Source organism: Leuciscus leuciscus (genome assembly GCF_965113295.1).
Source record: "Leuciscus leuciscus genome assembly, chromosome: 23".
Classification (NCBI taxonomy): Eukaryota; Metazoa; Chordata; class Actinopteri; order Cypriniformes; family Leuciscidae; genus Leuciscus; species Leuciscus leuciscus.
The window spans coordinates 19,526,417-19,548,334 of record NC_138747.1 but is presented as its reverse complement, the minus strand read 5'-3'; the positions used below and the strand labels follow the sequence as shown (position 1 = coordinate 19,548,334).

Here is a 21,918-nt window from a genome sequence, read left to right as displayed (position 1 = left end):
AAATTTCATTTCATGTCGACGTTAACTTGAATTAAACCCGGAATAAATCTAAGTTGTTGATGGTTAAATGTGCAAGATGAAATCTGAATTTCTCATTCGTCTGCTTTTGTTCAGCCAAGAGGGAATGGTTCTTTTGATAGGCCAAACATTTAACAAGCATATGTTCTGACAAAGATTCATGCTAATTTGCACATGTGCAAGGGGAGTTAAAGGAAATCGCTGTTAAACTGGCCCTTTGGGTTCTCTCACATTGCCAGTATAACATTAGCACAGGCCAGAACATTCCCACAGAGGCCACACTGTCACTTCCAAACGCGAGGGGTGAAAATCTCCCGGAGAAGTCTTGTACCCAGGAGGCAAGGCTGCCTATCACTGTCTCACACCTGTGCACTGTTATAACTTATCTCTCTACGCCTCTACAGCCTCCTTTTCTGGGACTTTTTTACTTATCAAGTCACTGCTCATCAAGTCTGCCTCGCTTCCGACACAGCAAGCCGTCGCCACAGATCCAGACAGTAGACAGAGCATCAGGTAGAGGGGAATTACACAACTGCAACGGTGTGGGAATGTCAAGGGCACAGGCTGTAATTCGAAGGCCAGTCTTGTAAGTCTAGGACCGTTACAGAAGCCTGTCTCAGTTTGCTAATGTTAAATCTGTATTTCTATCACCATTTACTAATTAATATTATTCCAAACAATTGATTTTTTCAAAGTAGATATTTAATGTCCATAAGACCATGAAAGCACCATCTAGTTTGCTCAATCCAATTTTAAAATTATGATCTGACTGATAAAGTATGATTTTACAAAATATATTTTATGGCTGTCAAAGTTAACATAAAATACACTAATTTGTTATTATCATAAAATACACTAATTTATTATTATCAATGTTTCAAATTTATTTCAGAGGACTTGTAAACAAAATGTTTGTTTGTTTGTTTTTTTCAGTTCATTGCATCTACAACATTAGTATTTAACAGTAAGAAATCAAAAATCTGCATATTGTTGGTGGAACATCTTTCTGAACTATTCTCTTCAGTTTTTTCTTTTTCTTTGATGATTATAAGGTAAAGCACTTTTGGGACATTATTTGACAAATAATGTTAAAACAAATAATTTTATTAAGACAAATTTTTTGTCTCCATAGGCTTGTGTATTATACACAAAATAGATATTAATTTAATATTTTAAAGTTGATTTGTCCAAGTACAGTGACAATATAAAAGGTAACTATTTAACTTTGTAAACAACATCTTGTGTGAATAATATGAGGTTAATTTAATTTCATCTCACAGCATAAATGGGATTATGTATTTTTGTAGGCCAAAACCCAGAAATGAGTTTCGGTTCCATCGTCCTGATGTTTTTGAGTTTTTGGTTAAATACCTGAAATAAAGCCTGTGGTTAAAGTCCCCCTGTAGTCAATAATTTGATCCCTTAAAGCTCAACTTTGATCACCAAAATTACATATTGAAAACATTTTTTGTCATGCCTTAAAATAGCTTGAATGTAACTCTACACCCTTGCCTCGTTTAGTATAAGTGGTTATATGAATATGCAGATTAGCCCCGCCTCCACTCACTCACACCAGCTCAGAGATCCAATCGTTGACGATCACATGCTGACATGATTGGTTACAAGGTAGTTTGTGACATCAGAAACACCAGCGATTTCAAACTGCGTTTTTGAGACTGTCTTTGGTTCAATGCAGTTTTAAGGAGAAAATACTAGCAATGGTGTTGACATATTATAAAAACACCACATAGATAAATAAACAATATTAAAAGCTTGATTTTCACCACAAAATGCTACAACTGTAAGATGTCTTGTCTTGAAAAAGGTGGTTGCTAACAAGTGGCTAAATGGGACTACAGAGTTTGCAGGGGCAGTAAACATCCTCATACCGAACAGGTAAACTCATCTACTATTTTTGCAGTGTTTCGTCAGCAAAAAAATACAGAAACACATACAATTTTTAGTCCCATCCACTGAAGAGATGTATGTCTATACCTTACAGCCTCAAAAATGGCTCTGCTATATAATAAGGTATATTGCCTTGACTGCTATCTTTAACTCGACAGCATTGCAATTATGTTTTTATGGTGAAACGTAATCATTGTTTATAGCGAGCTAGACTGCACGTAAAACAAATTTTTGCGTATAAATTGCACAATAAATACAATGCGTGCTAAAGAGACGCATTTCATGAGATAGGGTTGTTGGTGTGACTGTTCTTTCATATACATAAAAAAAAAAAAGCTATTTATGCTTGATAAACACAATATTTGCACAATGGCTCACCACTCATCTTCCCGCAAGTATAGTTTCTTGAGTCGGTTGGGCTGTGTGTGCAACTGATATCATATCAGAGGAGAGGGCGTACGTTTCAGTGTTCAGCCCACGAGGAGGAGCCAGGTTTAAATGTTGCGTTTACAAACAGTAAAAATCCTGCATAGTGCATCTTTAAAAACTTTCAAAGTTTGAAAAACCCTGGTCCTTATGACTGTAATACATTCCAAGTTTTCTGTCTTCTGCTGTTCTCTGTTTTCTCCATAGCCATTCATTAGCCATGTATTATTGTGATGACATAAAACCACATAAATCAAAAATTCATTATATCACATATTTCACCAGTGTACAATTTTCCAGGGTTTTAAAAGCATGAAATAGATTTTTCTTTTCCCCTGTCTGCTGCCTTTTCACGTCACAGCTCACACATTAGCCTGGAGCAAGAGTTCTAATACACTGCAAGTGAAGAACTCAAGAGTGTGTTCTCATGGTGCCATCAACCAGCCATCACACCATTTTCCTCCATTGTGATCACATTGTCACATGGCATGTAGATCATGTGGGCTGCTCCCATGCCTGAATGCTAACGGATAGCTCACTCCAGGTATTTTAGACCTCTTTGATATAGTTCTTGTCAAAGTTTAAGTAAAGCTGTGGATGAGGGAGGCTGGACGTAAACATACTTGAAAGAGTATGAACATCTTTGACAGTAGATGATCTCTGAAGGATTGATGTAGTTCCTGTTGGTTCTCTGACTGCAGTGCTGAGATACAGGTATGGTTTGTTCACTTTACACTGAGTGCTGAGGTCTTGGAGTGTGTGTATCCCCCCATTAACATCAGTTAAAGGAGCACACTCTTCAACACAACGTATCATCCTGCCTATAATAACTGGCTCCTGGAATTTTTATTACATTCATATCGATTTCATATCTGATCTCTGACTCAAATGACTCCTGAAGCAATTGCAACATATTTTGAAATTGGAGAGTCATTTAAAAAAGATAATTCAGTTACAACTGAGAAGCATTAAAGTTTGGTGATGTTTTGCCTTCAGAGCAAACAGAGCAAACTTTTTCTTTTGAACAATTTAAACATTATGAAAGAATTAAGCCAGCATATGAACAGTCTCAAAATACTTAAAAGCCAAAAAGTTAAATGAAAATCCAAATGCTTGTAAGTAAAAATTCTACTTGTGTTAAGTCAGAACAAGTAACATGTAAAATTATATGAAATCGTCAGCTGAGTAGACTTTATAGAGTGCTTGACTCTTGCATTGTCAATACAAGATCTTGACCCTATATAAATGCCTCATTCATTCATTCATTCATTCAAGATCTTGACCAAAAATGTATGCACCTCTTGATGGAAATATATGTTGTGATGTTATTTCCATTAAGTGGTGCATATATTTTTGCTCAAGATCTTGTATTGACAATGCAAGAGTCCAGCACTCTGTAAAGTCTCCTCCTGCACATCCCAAAGACTTTCAATGAATTTAAGGACTGGACTCAGAGCCACTTCATGTGTGAAAATGATTCTTCATGCTCCCTCACAACCATTCTTTCACAATTTGAGCCTGAGGAATTTTGACATTGTCATCCTGGAATATGGCCATGATGTGTCTACATGGTTGTTTAGGAAATGAAAAGCTATGCCAAACATATAACATGCTAGAAACATAACAGTCACTGGAATAATGATCCAATCATAGACTCTTATTTGCCTATTTAAATCCAAACGGATTTTTTTTTGTTTTTTTTTTTTGTTGGTCTTGGCAGTGTATAACACGCATAAGAAGAAACTTAGTCTTGAGATATGGGAGGGGGAAAAACACAAAGGAATTTTAAAATAATGTGTAGATGTGTACTGTCATGTTAAAAAATTGATATTTGCAAAATAGTATATTAATGCAACTATAATTAAGAATGAACTGAGACTACAGGATATAGCTAAAATATAAAAACAAATTATATTGAATCACTTATGTTTTTGTTTTGGTGTTGAAAGGGAAATTATTGGGGAAAAAACCCAAACTTTTTGTTTTTGTTTACTTTTGTGTGAAAATAATGGTAAAAAAATATAAGCTTAAAATTATAAATAAAAATAAAACAAATATAAAAACACCAGAGTTACACATGATGAACAGAATGAGAGCTGATGGTGGTTTTACATTTAATAACATAGGAAATTATTTATTAAAAAAATATATGATTTTTAATCTACATGAAGTGTTGATTTACAATCTGAGAAGAGGTTATTTTTGGGAGTGGGGTTAAAATAAACAGTGAACAAAAAAATGATTGGTCATTTGCGTAAATAATAATCTACTGTTCATCTCTGATTAATATCAAAGTGGAGTTGTTGCTATTTTAAAAACTAATGGCAGATAAAGGTTTGTTTTTCCCTCTAGAATTAAAGAACAACATTACCCATTATCGTAACATAATGATAAGCAACATTACTTTTATCTAAAAAGCTCCACAGTACAGCGATCACAGGGTCAGTCCCTCTGGACCAGCGCGAAGTTAAGTGCTTTGTTCAAGGTCACAATAATGGAAAGATTGTGATCTCAGTAATTACAGTAGTTACTGTAGGTAGCTCATGGGATTCACCTCTGTCTGGGATTGATTTGTATTAACAGCCCTGATTTTTATCCACCAAGTTACCAGGCTATCCATGGAGGTTATTATTTGGAATGGGGAAGTTTAGTAAATGCAGTAAAAAGACAAAACAACATAGTTTGAAACACGTTGGCCTGGTTTCACACAGGGCTTGGATTAAGCAAGGAGTGGGCTTAGTTAAATTAGGACATTCAAGAAGCTTTAGAAAAATAACATTATGGTGTGAATCTTGAGACAAAACAGTGGTACTGATGTATTTAAAGATATGGCAGTGCAAGTTGCTTCAGTTAAGACAGCTCAAACATGCATTTTAGTCTGGGACTAGCTGTCTGTGAAAACCGGGCATTTGAATATTAAGTTCAATATTAGTGATTTTTATGGATTTTTCACATCAAACAATTGTGAATTGTTTCAACAAGATGTGAGAACAGCAGGAGCCTGCAACTTTAAGCTCCTGGGACAGGATACCATTGTATCCACCACTAGTGTATATGTACTTAATGTTCACCTTGCAATTTTGCTGTTAACATAAAACCTATTTTATAATAATAAATGACCACTAGATTGTATAAATTGCAGATTTTTTTTATGTTTAACCAACAATCAGCAAAAGACGAAGCACAATGCTTGCGCTTACTGCTGATTCTGTCAAGTAAAGTTTCTTTAACCATTCAGCAACCAAAACTCCTTGAACAGCAGACTTTTTCTTATTAAATGACTTGGAATCCTTTGCAATTTCTGCTTCGATTTTGTGCTGTTTTAGAAGGGACCTGGATTCTATGAACTTTAAATTCATGGAGCAAGTAATAGTCTTAAGTTTTGCCCAAGGGTGACCTTTAAAATCTCACATTTCGTGTTAAGCAAACTATACATGGGACCTTTCATACACACATTAAGGATTGGGCTTCGGCTTAATAATCTTTGCTGATGTGCAGAGACAGTTTCTAATCAAACACAATTGAGTACTGCCATTTAGCAACTGCCAGTTTAACAATTCTCTTATAGGATTCTGATCAAATTTATGGTGCTGTGATAAACTGTGATAAAATAAAGCGACACTTTTATGAGCTCTGCAACAGTCAGTGCAAGCTCTTATGGAAGTCTTTATAGAATACTTCCACACCATGACAGTGCTACAGCTATAAAGGTATAGACTCTACATAATAAAGAGCTTTGGGTTTTGGGTCTGCGCACTGGGTTTCTCTTTCATTTTATAGCATCCCCTCTGGTCTTTTTTTTTTTCTACTGCAAATTAGAGACAAGAAGGAACATTTGTTGTTTTAATCGAGTTCATGCAAGCAGAGCTTGGATGTTAGTCCAGATGGGACAGAGAACAAATATATTTGTACAATAAATAATAATAAATAATAAAAATGTCCTTGCACCGTGGAAGCTTGTTAATCGTGCGTGTGTGTGTGTGTGTGTGTGTGTGTGTGTGTGTGTGTGTGTGTGTGTGTGTACTACCAGACAAAAGTTTGGAATAATTAAGTTTTTGAAATAGACATCACATGTTTTTTTTTGTTTTTTTCATAAAACCAATACAATTTTATGTTTGTATAATATGAGTATACTGGTCTCTGATTGGTCCCCAGTCACAATGATAATATAACCACAATTTAACATAAGACATGTATTTACTAATTTATGTTGGTAGAACCATCAACTTGCAACTGTTATAATCTCAATAGTATCAATCAACTGATAATATTCAAAGTTAATTTGAAGATCTTTCAGAGCTGTAGATCACAGGGATTTTTTAAATCGCAATGGGCATCAGATCTTGAACGATATCAGCAGGAACCTCATAACATGGTTGTGTGCCAGGATGTCAAATTTGTGCAAGCATTTCAAAACAGATTCTAATGTTAATGTTTTATGAACTTGAATGTTTATATTAAATAATTTTATTAATATTATTAATGTGATTTTATGTCTTCAATGTTATGACCTTAAATTGCCATTCAGTTTTTCATTAGTTTGAATGAAAACAGCAACAGTAAATGTAAAATTAGTAAATACACGGCAACACACAAACACACACACACTGATGCCAACAAAAAGAATCAAACAAGTTTTTTGAGACTATTCTATCATACCTTTTTTTTTTTCTATATTCTTATCGCATTACCGTTTGTTACAGTATGTGTTCTTTGCAAAATCTTCAATATCTATATGGGGATGATTAGCCCATTTAAGCCCACCGGCAACTATAGTTGCCGCAGTATATAGTTGTCGTTTTCCTTTTGTAAGTATTTTTCTAGATGTTATCCATGTTTATGTCTCAATGACATGCAAGCAAACAACCAAATAAAGGATTTCAAGAAGAAAAAAAAGGTATTCACTTCCTTCCTGTCACATGAGGCTACTTCCAGGAAGCATGGCGAAGGCAAACCCTCCCAAAGAAAGGTAATTTTCATGTTACTAATAAGTATTTTTTGTTGACATATATATATATATACATAATCATGAAGGTCTCTAGAATCATCCAAACAAAACAAATCTTACAAGAGATCTATAGTTTTTTGTATACATAGTCAAGAGTCCAAGCGGCAACTAGTTGCCGGTGGGCAAATGCCTTGTAAGTACATATATCATGGGGAAATGGGGTATACTGTGTTAATAGGTTAATAAATCAAGGTTATTGGTCTTGTTTAGTGCATAAATGTAAGTAACCCTTTAAATGACATCTCTACTGTTCATTATTGTCTGTATGCACTGTTATTTTTGTTATTTGCCTTTTTTTATATATATAATTTTTTCTTCATTCTATTTATTTGTATTTATTTTTTATATAAATTATAAATTTGTATATAAATGTATTTATATATATATAAATGTATTTATATATATATATATATATATATATATAAGGGAAAATTCACCTTATAAAAGACCCACATTTCTAACTTTCATTCATGGGGATAACATGGATAATTTGACATGGTTTAGTGTAAGATTTTTGCCCATCTTTTGGAAAATGCAGTTTTAAAAGTAAAAAGAATATGACTTTAACCAGTGGATGGCTGCAGAACTCTACAAGTACTAAAAGTTTAAAACTAAAAGACATCTTTTCACAAGTTTTTCCAGTTAGATTAATATCTACATATTATATGTACAGCTGCTTGTTGTTTTGCAGTCGCCATTTAAAAAATTCCGTCACTTCCGTCTCCTTGTAGACTTGTCTCTCATTGGCCATTGTGGAAATGAAAGCTTTAGTTCTGACAGGAAGACTCAATTGTTACGTCACTTATGTCACTTATTACCTTCACATCTAACCAATCGTGTTCTAATACTTGTCGTATAAAAGATTGGTACTTACACATGTCTGAGTTCGCAGATGCTGACGCCAACATTCACCTCCATCCTCCCCACCACCACCAGGATGGTCCCTACCCATACCTCCCAGGGGGGTCGGCTGCGCCCCTGCCTTCGTCTTCAGGCAGGAAATACAGATTCCGTTACCCTCGGATTGCGAGCTATGGAAGGGGCCTATGCCAAATAACTTAATAACACAATACTTGCTTGCTGGGCTGTTAATAAATTAATGCTTTGTTACGTCATTTTGCCTCCCGAGTCTTTCTTGTAGAACTACTCGTAATCGGGTGGCCCCGATGTGTCCGTGAGCAGATCGGGAGGTTTAAGATTATATCTGAAATTGCCTCACATTACCAGATAATGTGGGCCGAACATCGGAACCGACTGATGCCCTAGACGTGATTTTTTTCTCTGAAGGTTGGGAGGGGTAAATCGGGCAAAAATCGACCTGAAACTCCTGTAGCCTGAGCCTGGTTTAAGGCACCCAAACACTACAAGATAACCGGGCCGATTTTGGGCCCAATTCTAGGTGAAGTCTCAATTATCTTGATGGTTCTCAGATTATCTTATCAGATTCTCCAGTGGTGTGAGGCGTGTTAAGAGTGATTGAATGTGCTCTGACATATGTCGGGCCGCACCGATCTCAAATCATACATATTCAACATGTTGGATATTTACAGTACGATCAGAAATCCTGACGCGCTAGCATTCTGTAGACTGTCACGTGGAATGAAACGAAACCAAATCAGAAAGTGAGCTGATGGAAGCATAACACGACTTTTGACCTTTTCATGACAAGTCAGTGTTATTTCCGGTTGTAGAATGACATGTGGTGCGACTTTCCAAATGTTTAATGTTATTTCTGAATTATTGTTATTCATAATATTTGTTTCAAAAAAAGATAATATGAAAAAATATGTTATAAAACATTTTTGAAAATAATAATCAAGATGTATTCACTCAAATGAATGCAAGGTGTAAGGGAAAACATGTTTAAACTTTTTTACTTGGTGGTTACACCACATTTTTAGAGGTGTAAAAATCACTATTTATTACATTGAACAATGCTGTATTGCAATGCTGAATCTACCACTGATTAAATTCTTATTTTTCCGTAACATTTTTTTTTTTATATAGGCCTACTTCTAATTGAAACCCAGTAGGCTGAGATAACTGAGGCTTGCTTTTTGAGGGGTCTGTTGTATTATTACAAAGTAGGCATGCACTCAGTTAGAAAAGCCATTGTCATCCACCACTATAGTAACATTGTTTCTGTTTTGGGGTCAATTAAAAAGGCCCTGGAGTCTGTTGGACCTCTAACACGAGAACACGAGAGTTAAAGCTTTAAAGTTGATGTACTAGAACCGCAACATCCTTCACAAATCAAACTGTGAGGAATAAAACAATGAGAGAGAAAAAAAAAATTACTTGCACTGCATCACTGCCCAGTGCGCCTCGCTCTAACAATTGATGAACAAAACACAAGGCAAAAGCCAGCCTGCTGAAGAACACACGTTTCTCCTCAACCAGCAAGATTAGCAGATCAAGTGAAGCAGGATCCAAGCGGCTCGGAGCTCCAGAGCGTCCCATAAGCATTACAGCAGCAGCCAGTTCACAAGCCCTATTATCACTCTGCCTTTATTTTTGCCTGAGCGATGTCGCACACTAGAGCAAAGCGTCGTGAGCTTTTACACTGATTGACAGATCCCAGAAGGACATAGACATAGGAGGTTTACAGCCTCTGTCATTGTCTGATCTATCTGTGACGGTTGTCCGATGTCAGCATCATGACTCAAGCGTGTAATAATCATTCGACAGTGGACCACACCGTGTTAATGCAGCAACATCATCTGGACTGGAGGTCCTGCTTTAATCTAAGACAGTGTCCTTGGTGAGATCCACGTCTTTCTATTTAAAAGGAAAGACTTGATGTGCAGATTTTCACTGGACCACATATTTGTAGGGTTAAGAAGCCCCCATTAAAAGTAATTTTAATGGACGGATATTAAACAAGACAAATGTATGCGTTTCCCAAGCTGCCTGTAAGATTTACAGTATTTTTGCCCGCTTTTAATTTCTTAAAGTACCTTGTGATGTAAGCACTTTTCAGCCAGTGGCGCATGCCAAATACACCAGAACATGAAGCTTCCTTCTGCAGACAGGTGCAAAATATTCAATATACTCAAAGGAACTTCATAATATATCATTATGTATGCCAAGAATTCAGAATGATATGGCCTAGAATACATTAGGTGCATAATGAGATTTGCATGAAGCAGCTGCACGGTATGAATTTGATTGTATTTCTCTCATTTGTTCATTGTCATGTTTGATTCAGCGAACATCCAGCGTTTACTCCAGCGTTTTAGCAGAACATCTCATTTGACACTTATGTCTCTGAAACCGTCTCAGCATATGACATACCGGACTGAGTGTAATGCAATGTGGCATATATTTCTGCTTGAGAGAACACACCTGTCAGAGAAATAGTTTCTCATATAGAGCAGGTGCATCATAACAGTCCGAACACAAAGCTAGCACACAAGCTGAAGAGATCTGTTGTGACCTGAGGGAAAGATCAGCTAGTCCACGAGAAGCTGCCATCTCAGAGCGAAGCCAAAATCTCCTCTCAAAACGAATCTCCGTTGACATCAAAGAGAGTGAGAAGAAGAAAAAAAAACTCTGAATCATATGAGCCATTTCTGGTAGCACATAAATTGAGGGCATGGTGGTTAATTAGTTGGTCTTATATAAACTGTTTTACAATCACCTTGGTTTGGAGATTATAATAAAAAAGAATATTTGGAAATTTGTCTTGTGTGTTGTTATCTATCTAACGACTCTACGGATATCATCTAGATTTGTATAATTAATATTTGAACTATTATTTTGTTAAGTAGATAGATGATCCAAGGTGAAATTTGCACTGTCAAGGACATTGTCCATCATCTGCATTGTGCCATCTCATGCTAAATTTAAACATTTTAACTCATGTTGAGATTAAGTTATGCCTTTAAAAACATAACAACAGGGTAATGAACTATACAGGTCATTTAGCCATTCCTGGCCTTTTGCTCAAGGTCATGACAAGAATGTGTTTATTAGGCCTGATTTAAATTTAAATCTTATATCTATTTTTTACTGCACAAAATCATGGTAACATGCTTGACTATTTAAGATTGTCCCCTACTGACAAACCTAAGAAAATATACAATAAAGTGATGAAAAAGAGGGAAAACTTACACATGCTTACTTTTTTTTTTACTTTTTTATTTATTTATGGAATTGTCCACTATTTTGTTAACTAGGATGTAACAACTTTAGACAACTACTTTAAAAACGTTATAAATAAAACACTAACGTATTTTTTTAATTATTATTATTTTGTGAACATCTTCAATAAAGTTATAATGCCCATACATGGCACTGTCCAATAGTAATCTTATTGGAAAGTGCTCGAGCTGCGAACTGTTGCTATGGTTACAGGTACCTCCTTTTTTTTGCACAATTAGCATTCTGACAACTTTTTTGATTACTGGAACGTAGTTTGAAATAAGTGTTGAAGTGCATATGTTAAATAAAAAAAAAGAAAAGAAAACATACACACCCACAAGGTGTTTTGATTTGAATCTTTTTGGTAGGGGTCAAGCATTAATTAGGAGGCATTAAAGACTTAATTATCCCTTGCCTCCAAACGCCACTGACATAACTCACACAGATTCATGTGCTTTTGAAACCAGTCAACAGAGAAAGTCGAGTGTGTATAAGGTTTGCGCATAAAACGCATCACAGATGTAAGTAGGCTACGCGTTAAAAAGTCATCACATGATTAAAAAGAGGGGCAGCTTTGTTGCTTAAATGAAACGCGTTACCTGAGTTTTGAGGGGTTCTCCGTGCTCAATGATGCTTATAAAAGGAATTTCCAAAAAAGAGGACATAAATTCCATTTGTACTATTTCCTCCTGCGTCTGAGGGAAGGCGAGCACAGCCGAGACCCCCTGGACCACTATATCCTGACACACACACCTGAAGAGCGACTCGGGGTCTCCGCTCGGGGCTTCCCGAGCCACCACGTCCAGGCTCAAGTTGTACGGAAGAAAGTTGTTGCCGCTTTCGGCGAGACCGCTGAGGGCGCGGTGGAGAGCCGCCCGCACCCGGACCGACTGGCGGGGAGGCAGTAGGGCACCCAGGCGCACGGTGTGTCCTATCCGCGCTAGGATGTGGCAGGGCTGCGGGTGAGAATGAGCGGGCTGGACGAGCAGGGTATGGAGAAGGAATATTTGCGATCCCAAATAAAAGTATGCCAAGAATGTGTAGAAGATGAAATTCATCCTGCTTCACTCTCAAAGGTGGTGATGAGGCATTGTCAGAAGATAGCATTGCTCGCCTTGTTGTCTGGTCTTTTCTTTAACGTCCTTTTTTTTGTTTTGTTTTTTTGTTTTTTTGTGCAGGATGGTGTATGAGGAGTGATCTATGGAGTTACTGTGTGAATGTGATACACTGCTCAGGAGAGGTGGAGGTTTCTCGAAAGGCGGGGATGTCGTTGCGTTCACACCCAAAGAAGCGCTGGAGAGGGAGAACAGCGCGAGAGAGAACGACTCTGTTATTAACACCTCTTTTGGACCAAAGTAATGTTTTTACACTTCAATCCTCATGTTGTTTTAGAGAGGCAGATACATGATTTAACATACCACGAAACTGATTATAAACAAGAACTTGTTTAATAAAAATTATTTTTTTAAATGAAAAACGATACGGTAGATACAGCACACACTTAAACAATTCTATGCCATGCCTTAAAGGAATAGTTCAGACCATTTGATTCATGATTCAACTGAAAGCTTTCCCCTCCGCTGCAGTTCTTAAATATCAGTCTTTTCAAACTAATGGCTTCTCAAACAAGAACCACAGGTGGTGTTAATTTAATGGCGCACATTTTGGTTTATTTGTCACAGAAAACTATCACATCGTATAGAATTTAGAAGACTTGGAAAATAGCCCACAACTTGTAATGTTACAGTGTTTTGTTCTTTTTTTGGAGCTTGGCAGATTGTGGAGATTGTCATTCTTTGGTCACTGCTTACTGTGGAAGTATGGCATATAGATCTACTAAAATTTCTCAAAAAAAAAAAAAAATGCTCGGAAATGACCTGGAACAAAAAGAGGGTGAGGAGAAATAATGAATTATCAAAGCATTGGGTAAACTATGTCTCCTCCCACTTTTAAAATTGTCATTATGCCCTAATAGGTGTAAAAGCCTCAATTAATTTTTACATGCTTAGATACTCAAATATGATTAATTCATGTAATTTTTCACAAATATTACAACATTTAGTGTATTACAACATTTAAATATCACAACATCAAATTATCAAATCTGCAGTTATAGAAGAAAAAAAAAACAAGATGAAGGGATAGAAGCGCTTAAATGAACATGAAAAATAGAAGAGAGAGATCACTGAAGGCAGGTGATGGTAAGTGGGTCACTGTTTTGGACCCATGTATCAGAGATTCGATACGGGCCAGTCATGCGGTAAAATGCAATCTGATGGAAGTGGACTGAAGCCTCGTCCAATCATAGTCTCTTTTATACGCTATTTAGAACTAGAGTAGCATGGAATGTGAGACTAATGTTGAATTCCCCTTAATTATAATATTAAGCACTAAAAGCTGAATTGAACAACAACAAAAAAGTCACTGTTCATACATCTATGCTGGTTAATCCTTAGGTGTGGTGAATGAAATGTCAGAATATAATCTTTGGATTTAAAGTAACAAAAAAACAATACAAAAAACAGTCGGCGAATATGCTCAATTGTTTTAAGCTGGACCCTTCATATTTCTGAGTTTGATGCTCTGAAGTAAACAATAGAAGGGTAAATACATCTGGTAGAGGAATATTTTTCTCCAACAGTAAGAAAATACACTATTAATATTCTAGAACTTACCCACAGAAAGGAAAATGTATGAAATATGGATTACATCAGTCATAGGAGGGTGCAAATTTACTGTCATTCCCTCGTCGGCTTTATTTGAAACTGTATGTAAAGACTGTGTAGTTGAAGGTATGTAATCACTATGCAATGCAGTTAATACTTGTCAGCACTATGGAATGCCACAATTAGCATATTGCATTTCTCACAGAACATTAAAATAAGACTGCTGATTCATTTTAATCAGGAAACATAAAACATAAATAACACACCCTCATAACTGAAGAGATAAATTCGTAATAACAGGCTTTTTTTTTATTTTTTTTATTTTTTTATCCTTATCCTTCTTTAATCAACAAGAAACCATAAAACATCAGGCCTACAAGCCAACAAATAAAAGAAAAATTACTGGGGCAGTCGTGGCCTAATGGTTAGAGAGTCAGACTGGTAACCTGCAGGTTTAATTCTCAATACCAGCAAGAAATGACTGATGTGACCTTGAGCAAGACACCTAACCCCCAATCGCTCCCTGGGCGCCACCTTTGTTGAACAAAACTTGATGTGAGCTACAAGAACACGAGAAACTCCTGGAACGTAATAATGCACAAACTCATAGCTATTACAGCTTGTTTGTTTTTTTCTCAATAAGGCCTCCCTGAAGTATATAATTGGGTTGGTTTGCAACATCACCCTGCTTGCACGGACACTCAGCCTCATTAGGAAGCTGTCATGCAGCTGAACCTTTTTTTTTAGCACAACTACCCCAGCCAATTTCCTCAAGACCGTATATTGATCAGCGTGCGAGATCAGCTGATCTGAGCTGGGTAATACAAAGCAGAGAGGTATCCTTGTCTCTAAAGGTGTCCTGATAATAGGTGAACATCCACTGTCCTTTCAACTGCAGAGGAAATGAGACGAGATTAACAGGGAGACTGTGATACAAAAGCCAACATAGGACAACACCAATTAAATGAAAGACTTTAAGATAAAAATAAAATAAAAAAGAGCCAGGGCAAATATGCAGACTTTGTCATTGTTTAAATAATGTCTGAACCTAACAGATAACTCCCTGGCTGTAGTGTGTGCCCTTGTTCATTGTCAATTTCACAAACATTTGATACTAAGCAGAAAACACAAGCAGTCTCAAGAGGCTCAGGAGGGTGTGTTAATTCCTAAACGAAATGAGTGTTATATATGACCTTAAGAATGTAACTTTCAGAAGGTGAAACAAGAGTGCGGATGAAATGTGTAAATAAATGTGTGAAAAGTGTCGAAAATAGAAAGGAAAATCTTTACATAAAAAAAACTTCCGGTTCTAAGAAATGTACTCTTTGAATTAATTTTTGTTTTAAATTGTTCCGAAAAATTTTACTCTATTTTTAAGAAAAGTTTAAACTGTATGACCTTCAAGTAAAAAGTAATAATATATTTTCCTTACACTTTGAATACAAGTTATTTTATTTAAACCAAAGTCAGAAGCCGCAAGAGTAATTCGCCGCTGGTTCCTTCGAGATTTTCCTATGGGTTTTATAATGTTTTTTTTCTATTTATGTCCATCCATCTATCCATCCATCCATCTTCAACCGCTTATCCAGGTTGGGTCGCGGGGGCAGCAGCTCCAGCAGGGGATCCCAAACTTCCTTTTCCCGAGCCACATTAACTAGCTCTAGCTGGGGGATCCCGAGGCGTTCCCAGGCCAATGTGGAGATATAATCTCTCCACCTAGTCCTCGGTCCTCCCAGAGGCCTCCTCCCAGCTGGATGTGCCTGGAACACCTCTCTAGGGAGGCGCCCAGGGGGTATCCTTATCAGATGCCCAAACCACCTCAACGGGTTCCTTTCGACACAAAGAAGCAGCGGCTCTACTCCGAGTTCCTCACGGATGTCCGAACTTCTCACCTTATCTCTAAGGGTTTTTCTATTTATGTGTAAAATAAAACCTGTGGTAAACATAACTTGACGATACCTTGACTTGATCTCCTCCACGCTCTCTTCCGCCTTCACTAACTGCAAGTAAATCAATAACGAATTGTGATTGGATGGTAATTTGGTTCTCCAAAATATACTATGATGAGATAGGCTATTCTTACGTGACAGAAGACTACTCGCTTTTGGTCACCTACAAAGACAATTTAGGAAAGAAGAAATATGGGACAAAACATGATTTTTTAATAATAAATTGGGACACTAATGTCTGGTCACCCTAGTTTTGGTTACTTTGCTGTTGAAAACCTTTGAAATCACTGAAATCATTTGACGAAGTGATATGGACATGTAATGTGGTCAAGACCAGCCTGGAACTACTTTAGCCGTGCATTTCCCTGATAAATAATTGCACACTTTAGAATGTTTGTCAACCAATCGGATTTAAGCATTCAACAGCCTTGTAGTATAGTTGTTATTATTGCATGCTGTTTTATAATATACTACAATACATTGAGGTGCAAATAGTATCTGCCAGTATCAAGTATAGCATCTAACAACTATGTACACTTAGTGCAATGAAAATACTATTTTCAACTGGTGCAAATAACCCTTTTTTTAAAATATATTTTTCAAGGTAAAAAGTACTTCTTAAAAATCTTATGAATTAATAATAGTTATTACATGACTCTGTGGAATACTTGATTCTGGTTGGTCAAACACAACATCCAGCCGGTAAAAATACGGATAACACAGGCTCATCAGGGTAACTGAAGTTGGCGCTATATACCTGCTAGGAACGTTTTTTTTTATTTTTTTATGTGGAAGTTTTGCGCTTGGTGAGCTTATAAAATATTAAAACTCAAATCAATATTTTGTGTACAATTAGGCTATTTAATTATTTCATCTGGGTATCGCTGATTGTTTCATAAAACAAAAGCTGATTCCATTTTGCAATGATTGTTTTGTACACTGTGATGGATTGTAGGATAATAAACAGGTAAGATTAAAAAAATTATAATAATTCTTATCCCCATAATTATTTATGTGGCAAAATGCCATGTAATGAGTGGTATGACTGTACCACAAGACCCCTCCGCTTCACGTCGCGGTCCTGATCACTCTTGTCTGGGTTTATTCTGTGATAACAACCAGGCTGGATGTTTATTATCTCTTACATATCCTAAAAATAATTTTTCATACATTTTTAGAAGTTATACCGCAACCTGACATTTTAGTCAAGACATCTTAATTTATATAGCGTCCTCTCTACAATATCTCGATACGATTTTCTGCATGTTGATTGTGTCATGGAACAGCAGATTGCAAACACAGGTAATCTGAATGGAGTTTATTAAATGACACAGGAAATTAGCAGGTGAGTCTCTGGATTGCAGGAGAGTGTGAGTAGGAGGTGTCCATGAGCTAGGAGCAGGAGAAACTTTTGCTAAGTATTCTGCTTAATTACTTTGTCATTTTGCCTCCATGTCCCCCTGATTGGCCACGAGCTTCTCCTGTCCATACGGTAATCTCTCTACTGTGCGACAGAGAGTCGCGTGGTTATGACGCAATCGTTACCCTTTTTTTACAAAAATTGCTTCTACGGGGCCATAACGTAAGATACAAGGTAATGGAGCATTTTATACATTTTCGTGTTTCTTTATAAATAAATAATGGACAAATGGAGTCTTTAAACGTTATTCGCTGTCAAAGTGACGCCAAAATGAATGGGAGTCAATGGAATGCTAACAGCAGGTGATGGTCCGGTAATCAATGGCGGCGCCCGGGGAAGCTTCAATATTTTATGAAACCCTGCCCCCCTGATTGTGCACCACATCAATTTGAATTGTCGGAATTTGAATTGGCGGAGTTTCCAAATACTAAGCAGTTTTATATTACTTTCTCTAAGAAATAACAATAAAAGATCATGCCAAACTAATTTGAGCCCTCCAAAACAAAGCATGGTATGGTTAAAAAAAATATATATATATATATATATATATATATAAGTGCTAAAAATATCTAAAGTATGTTGCTTGCAAAAACAAAATGTATTTCATCAATTGGAGAAAGATGCTTTTGCAGTCAGTTAGTGAGGTTACGGCATCTAGCAGGGGCTAATATGGCCATGCTAACCAGCAAAACCTTGACCGCTTTGGTGTTATGAGCAACATTACAAAATGTTGCCCCTTCAATAAAAGTCTAGCAAATATTCTAAAAGATTAAAAATTCTTTATTGCCATCAGTGGTTCCATAAAGAACTTAGAAACATGCATGGAACTTTTCCACTGCGCAAAGGTTCTTTATAGTGGAGAGTGTCACGGATTCATCAGGCTCCACCGTCCGTCACCCAATCACAACGAGCACAGTCTCCAGAATTCTAAGCACCCGCATCTGCCGCACACCTCACCTACCCTCATTGTCTAGTCTCCTTTATGAGAAAAGGACTACTTCTGACGTTTCTCTAGAGTGTTTCCATCTCCTTCGTGTCTCCATCTTCATTCAGTGTTGTCTACCAGTGTCCCTCAAGATTACCAGTCTCCTCATCGCAGTCCACATCAACGATCTCCTTCACCACCTGCAAAGACAGCAAACACCCATTCATCTTCACTATACTGCAATAACTCTGATTTGCTTACCTGCATTTCCCATTGCTAAAATAAAAACATCTAAGTTTCTCCACTAACCACCTTTTTTGAGTCTGTGATTCTGTAACAGAAAGAGGTTCTTGAGATTATAAAAAAAAAAAGAAAACATTTAATAAAAATGTATTTGGGCAACCAAAATGATTATTCTATGGCATTGCGGTGAAGACATTTTTTCTTGAATTTTAGTATTACAAAAAAATCATCATCTGTCGGTGACAGAAATAAATGACCAGAATCTAAAGGTTGGATAGTCAGTCACCTTTGTAAGAAGACCCCATTTCACGAGTTCCCTTTTTGAGATGAAGAAGAACCTTGTCCTATCCTTCTGTTTTCTGTCAGAGAATCGTGACAATGCAATAAAGCGGTCAGCTTTTTTAAATGTCATGGTGCCGTTTCAACATTCCTGAGACGTCCGTGGTTCCACATGAGCGTGAAATGTAACAGGGGATGAAGGAGGGCTTTGTACACTCTCCAAGCCAGGTGACTAAAGCAAGGAGAATCACATATCTTCAAAGCTTATGAAAATAAAGGGGATTTTCCACAAATGCCACAGTGTTTAAATTACCCAAGCTTTCTTTGGGGGGGGGATGTAGATGATGGTTTTAAATAAGTTGACAGAGAAATACCCTTTTTATCACTTATCATTTATCACTGGTATCCTATCAAACTGTGAAATGTCAAGGCCAATTTATCATTAATAATGTACAGAATACAGTACCGGATGTCAATATTGTCATATACCACTGTAAGAAGAAAACACATTGCTTTTGCTGAATCGCCTATGCCAGATGAGCGTCGCTCGCAGCCTATTCATTATCCTCTCAGATTCAGATAACAGTGAATGTTTCTTTCTCTCTCTGTTTAAAAAAACTCTCATTCACTGTGCATCTGTCAGATTCTTCCATCCTTAATAAATAAGCTGTCAGATGGTTGAACCACCTCAGGTATTTTAGTGCCTTGAGAATTTGGCAAGCAATCATGAATATTCTATAACCTACAATCTGAGTTATTCAGTATCAGCATATGGTTTGCTCCTGAAAATGCCTTGAAATGTGTTCAGAGAACTGAAAAAAACATGAATGTAATTGTATTAGACAAAATATCAAAACAAATGGGGTTATTGGAAACAAAGACATAGATATTTAACAAATACGGGTAATTTGTGGTTGTCAAACGCAGTGTTGGGTAGTAACTGATTACATGTAATCTGGATTATGTAATCTTGATTCCAAAAATTAAGTCTTTGTAATTAGATTATATTACATACTAAAATAATTGTATTCAGACTACAGTTACTTTTTTATTGATTACATGATTACATGTTATTTGCACAATGTTGAGGACTAGTGCATCTTTGAGTCTACATTCAGTTCGAGTAAAATACTTAAGTACTGTTAAAATCAGATACTCTAAGGCCTAGTTTCACAGACAGGGCTTAGATTAATCCAGGGTTAGGCCTTGGTTATATGAGGACATTTAAGTATCTTTTATAAATGTGCCTTCGTGAAAGCGTTCGTGCGTTGCTTTCAGTTAAAACAGCTCAAACATTCATTTTAGTCTTGGACTAGGCTTAAGCCTTGTCTGTGAAACCGGGCATAAGACTTTTACTTAAGTCATATTGGAATTGGTGATTTGTAATCAATTTCACTCACTGTAAAGGCACTTTTCCTCAAGTATGGTTTTCATCATGGAGACTTTAATGTATTCTTTCAAAACTGCTGCATCATTCAGGAAGAAAAATGTAGGCGGGAAAAAGTTATACGGCCTTCCTATTGTCTAAAATGTGAGTTACTCAATATTAACTTTTTGTTTATTGAACATCAATCGTGCTGTTGTAGAAATAACAGAAACATCCAATTACCTACTGGTTCCAATCATAACTATGGCATTTTTATTTTTACTGATATTTACAAACAGCTCCACTTTAGCTTGTGATGCTGCTTAAATATGTCACATATTACAATCCTCAGTTGTTTACTGTATTCATTGCCAGTTTTATTAACCAGTCTATCTTGAATGTGTCTTTCCATGATCAGAACTCTAATATCTCCTTATCGTTGAGGTAATTTCAGAAAGGTTTTCTTGTTTGTGTTGATGCCGTAGCTGATTTATAAGTTCACTGTGCCTGCTCCCTTCGGCCATTTATTAAAAAGCAATTGTGAGAGACAATATTTCTCGCCCTTTGGGAATACGCTTCATTTAGTCACCAAAACCTTTTACCCTTAAAAAATAAAGTTCCCCTCTCTCACTCTTGTGTTTCCATCCAATCACCTAAAAATCGGATTTCAGTGCTCAGTGAAACTGGATCAGAGCCAGAGGTGCTTGAGGCAGATCTCGGTAATGCAAACTTGATGCCAAGTCTTTCCTTCCTAATTCTCTGCCTCATTACATGGGAGACTAACAAGACAAAAACCATGAGGCCAAAAAGGTCTAGACACCTGGACGCTCGTGACTGGGTTGAGACCTTATGGGTAATGGGTGAACCCAAAATAATGAGCCACACAGGGAAACAAAGTTAGCACAAATAAGGCCAGCCTCTGAAATACAAATGCAGTTGTTGTAGAAAGTAAAAAAAATAAAAATAATAATGTTTCATTCAAAGCACAAAGCACATTCAAAGTCTTCTTGGTTCAGTATTTAGTAGAAAAACATGTCACATGACCCATTGAATAAAATATTTATCTACAGAAATGTTTATAGCCAAATGTGTGGTCTTTTGGAAATATCATGAACAAACTAACAACAACAACAAAAACTACAAGTACACTTAAAACATTCACATAAAAAAAAAAAAAAAAAAAAAATCTTACAGACATATTCCACTCACTTCCTGTGCTTTGACATGCATTAAAAGAAAGAAAGAAATCTGACCAGCAACGAAACCACATTCACTCTCTTCACCGGCCTCTTAAATGTCACAGTAAGGATTCAGGCTGTAGAATTCTCATCACGGTCAGGCCACGCTGTATGAAACTGAACCAAGCGAAGTAGGTGGATTTGTTACTTTTGTGTGAGCTCTAGAGAATTCTGGATTAACCTCTTTATTATATATTCACACACCACTGCTTTGTCCAACCAGCTGAATGACCAACGCACTAAAATAACCATGCATTGAAATTCCTCCAGTGTACACACACATGGAGAACACCACAGCTCCTTCCACATACAATTATATTCTTTTAATT

General features: G+C 36.7%; 1 protein-coding gene across 1 annotated transcript in view; it reads right to left on the bottom strand.

The window, feature by feature from the left end:
- grin3bb (glutamate receptor, ionotropic, N-methyl-D-aspartate 3Bb) overlaps window positions 1–12,767 on the bottom strand; it is a 98,864-nt gene extending 86,097 nt beyond the window's left edge. Inside the window, exon 1 of the mRNA XM_082156729.1 lies at window positions 12,103–12,767. Coding sequence (XP_082012855.1) covers window positions 12,103–12,561 — 459 coding nt within the window. The 5' untranslated portion in view covers window positions 12,562–12,767. The remainder of the gene's footprint in view (window positions 1–12,102) is intronic.
- Window positions 12,768–21,918: the final 9,151 nt, after the last annotated feature.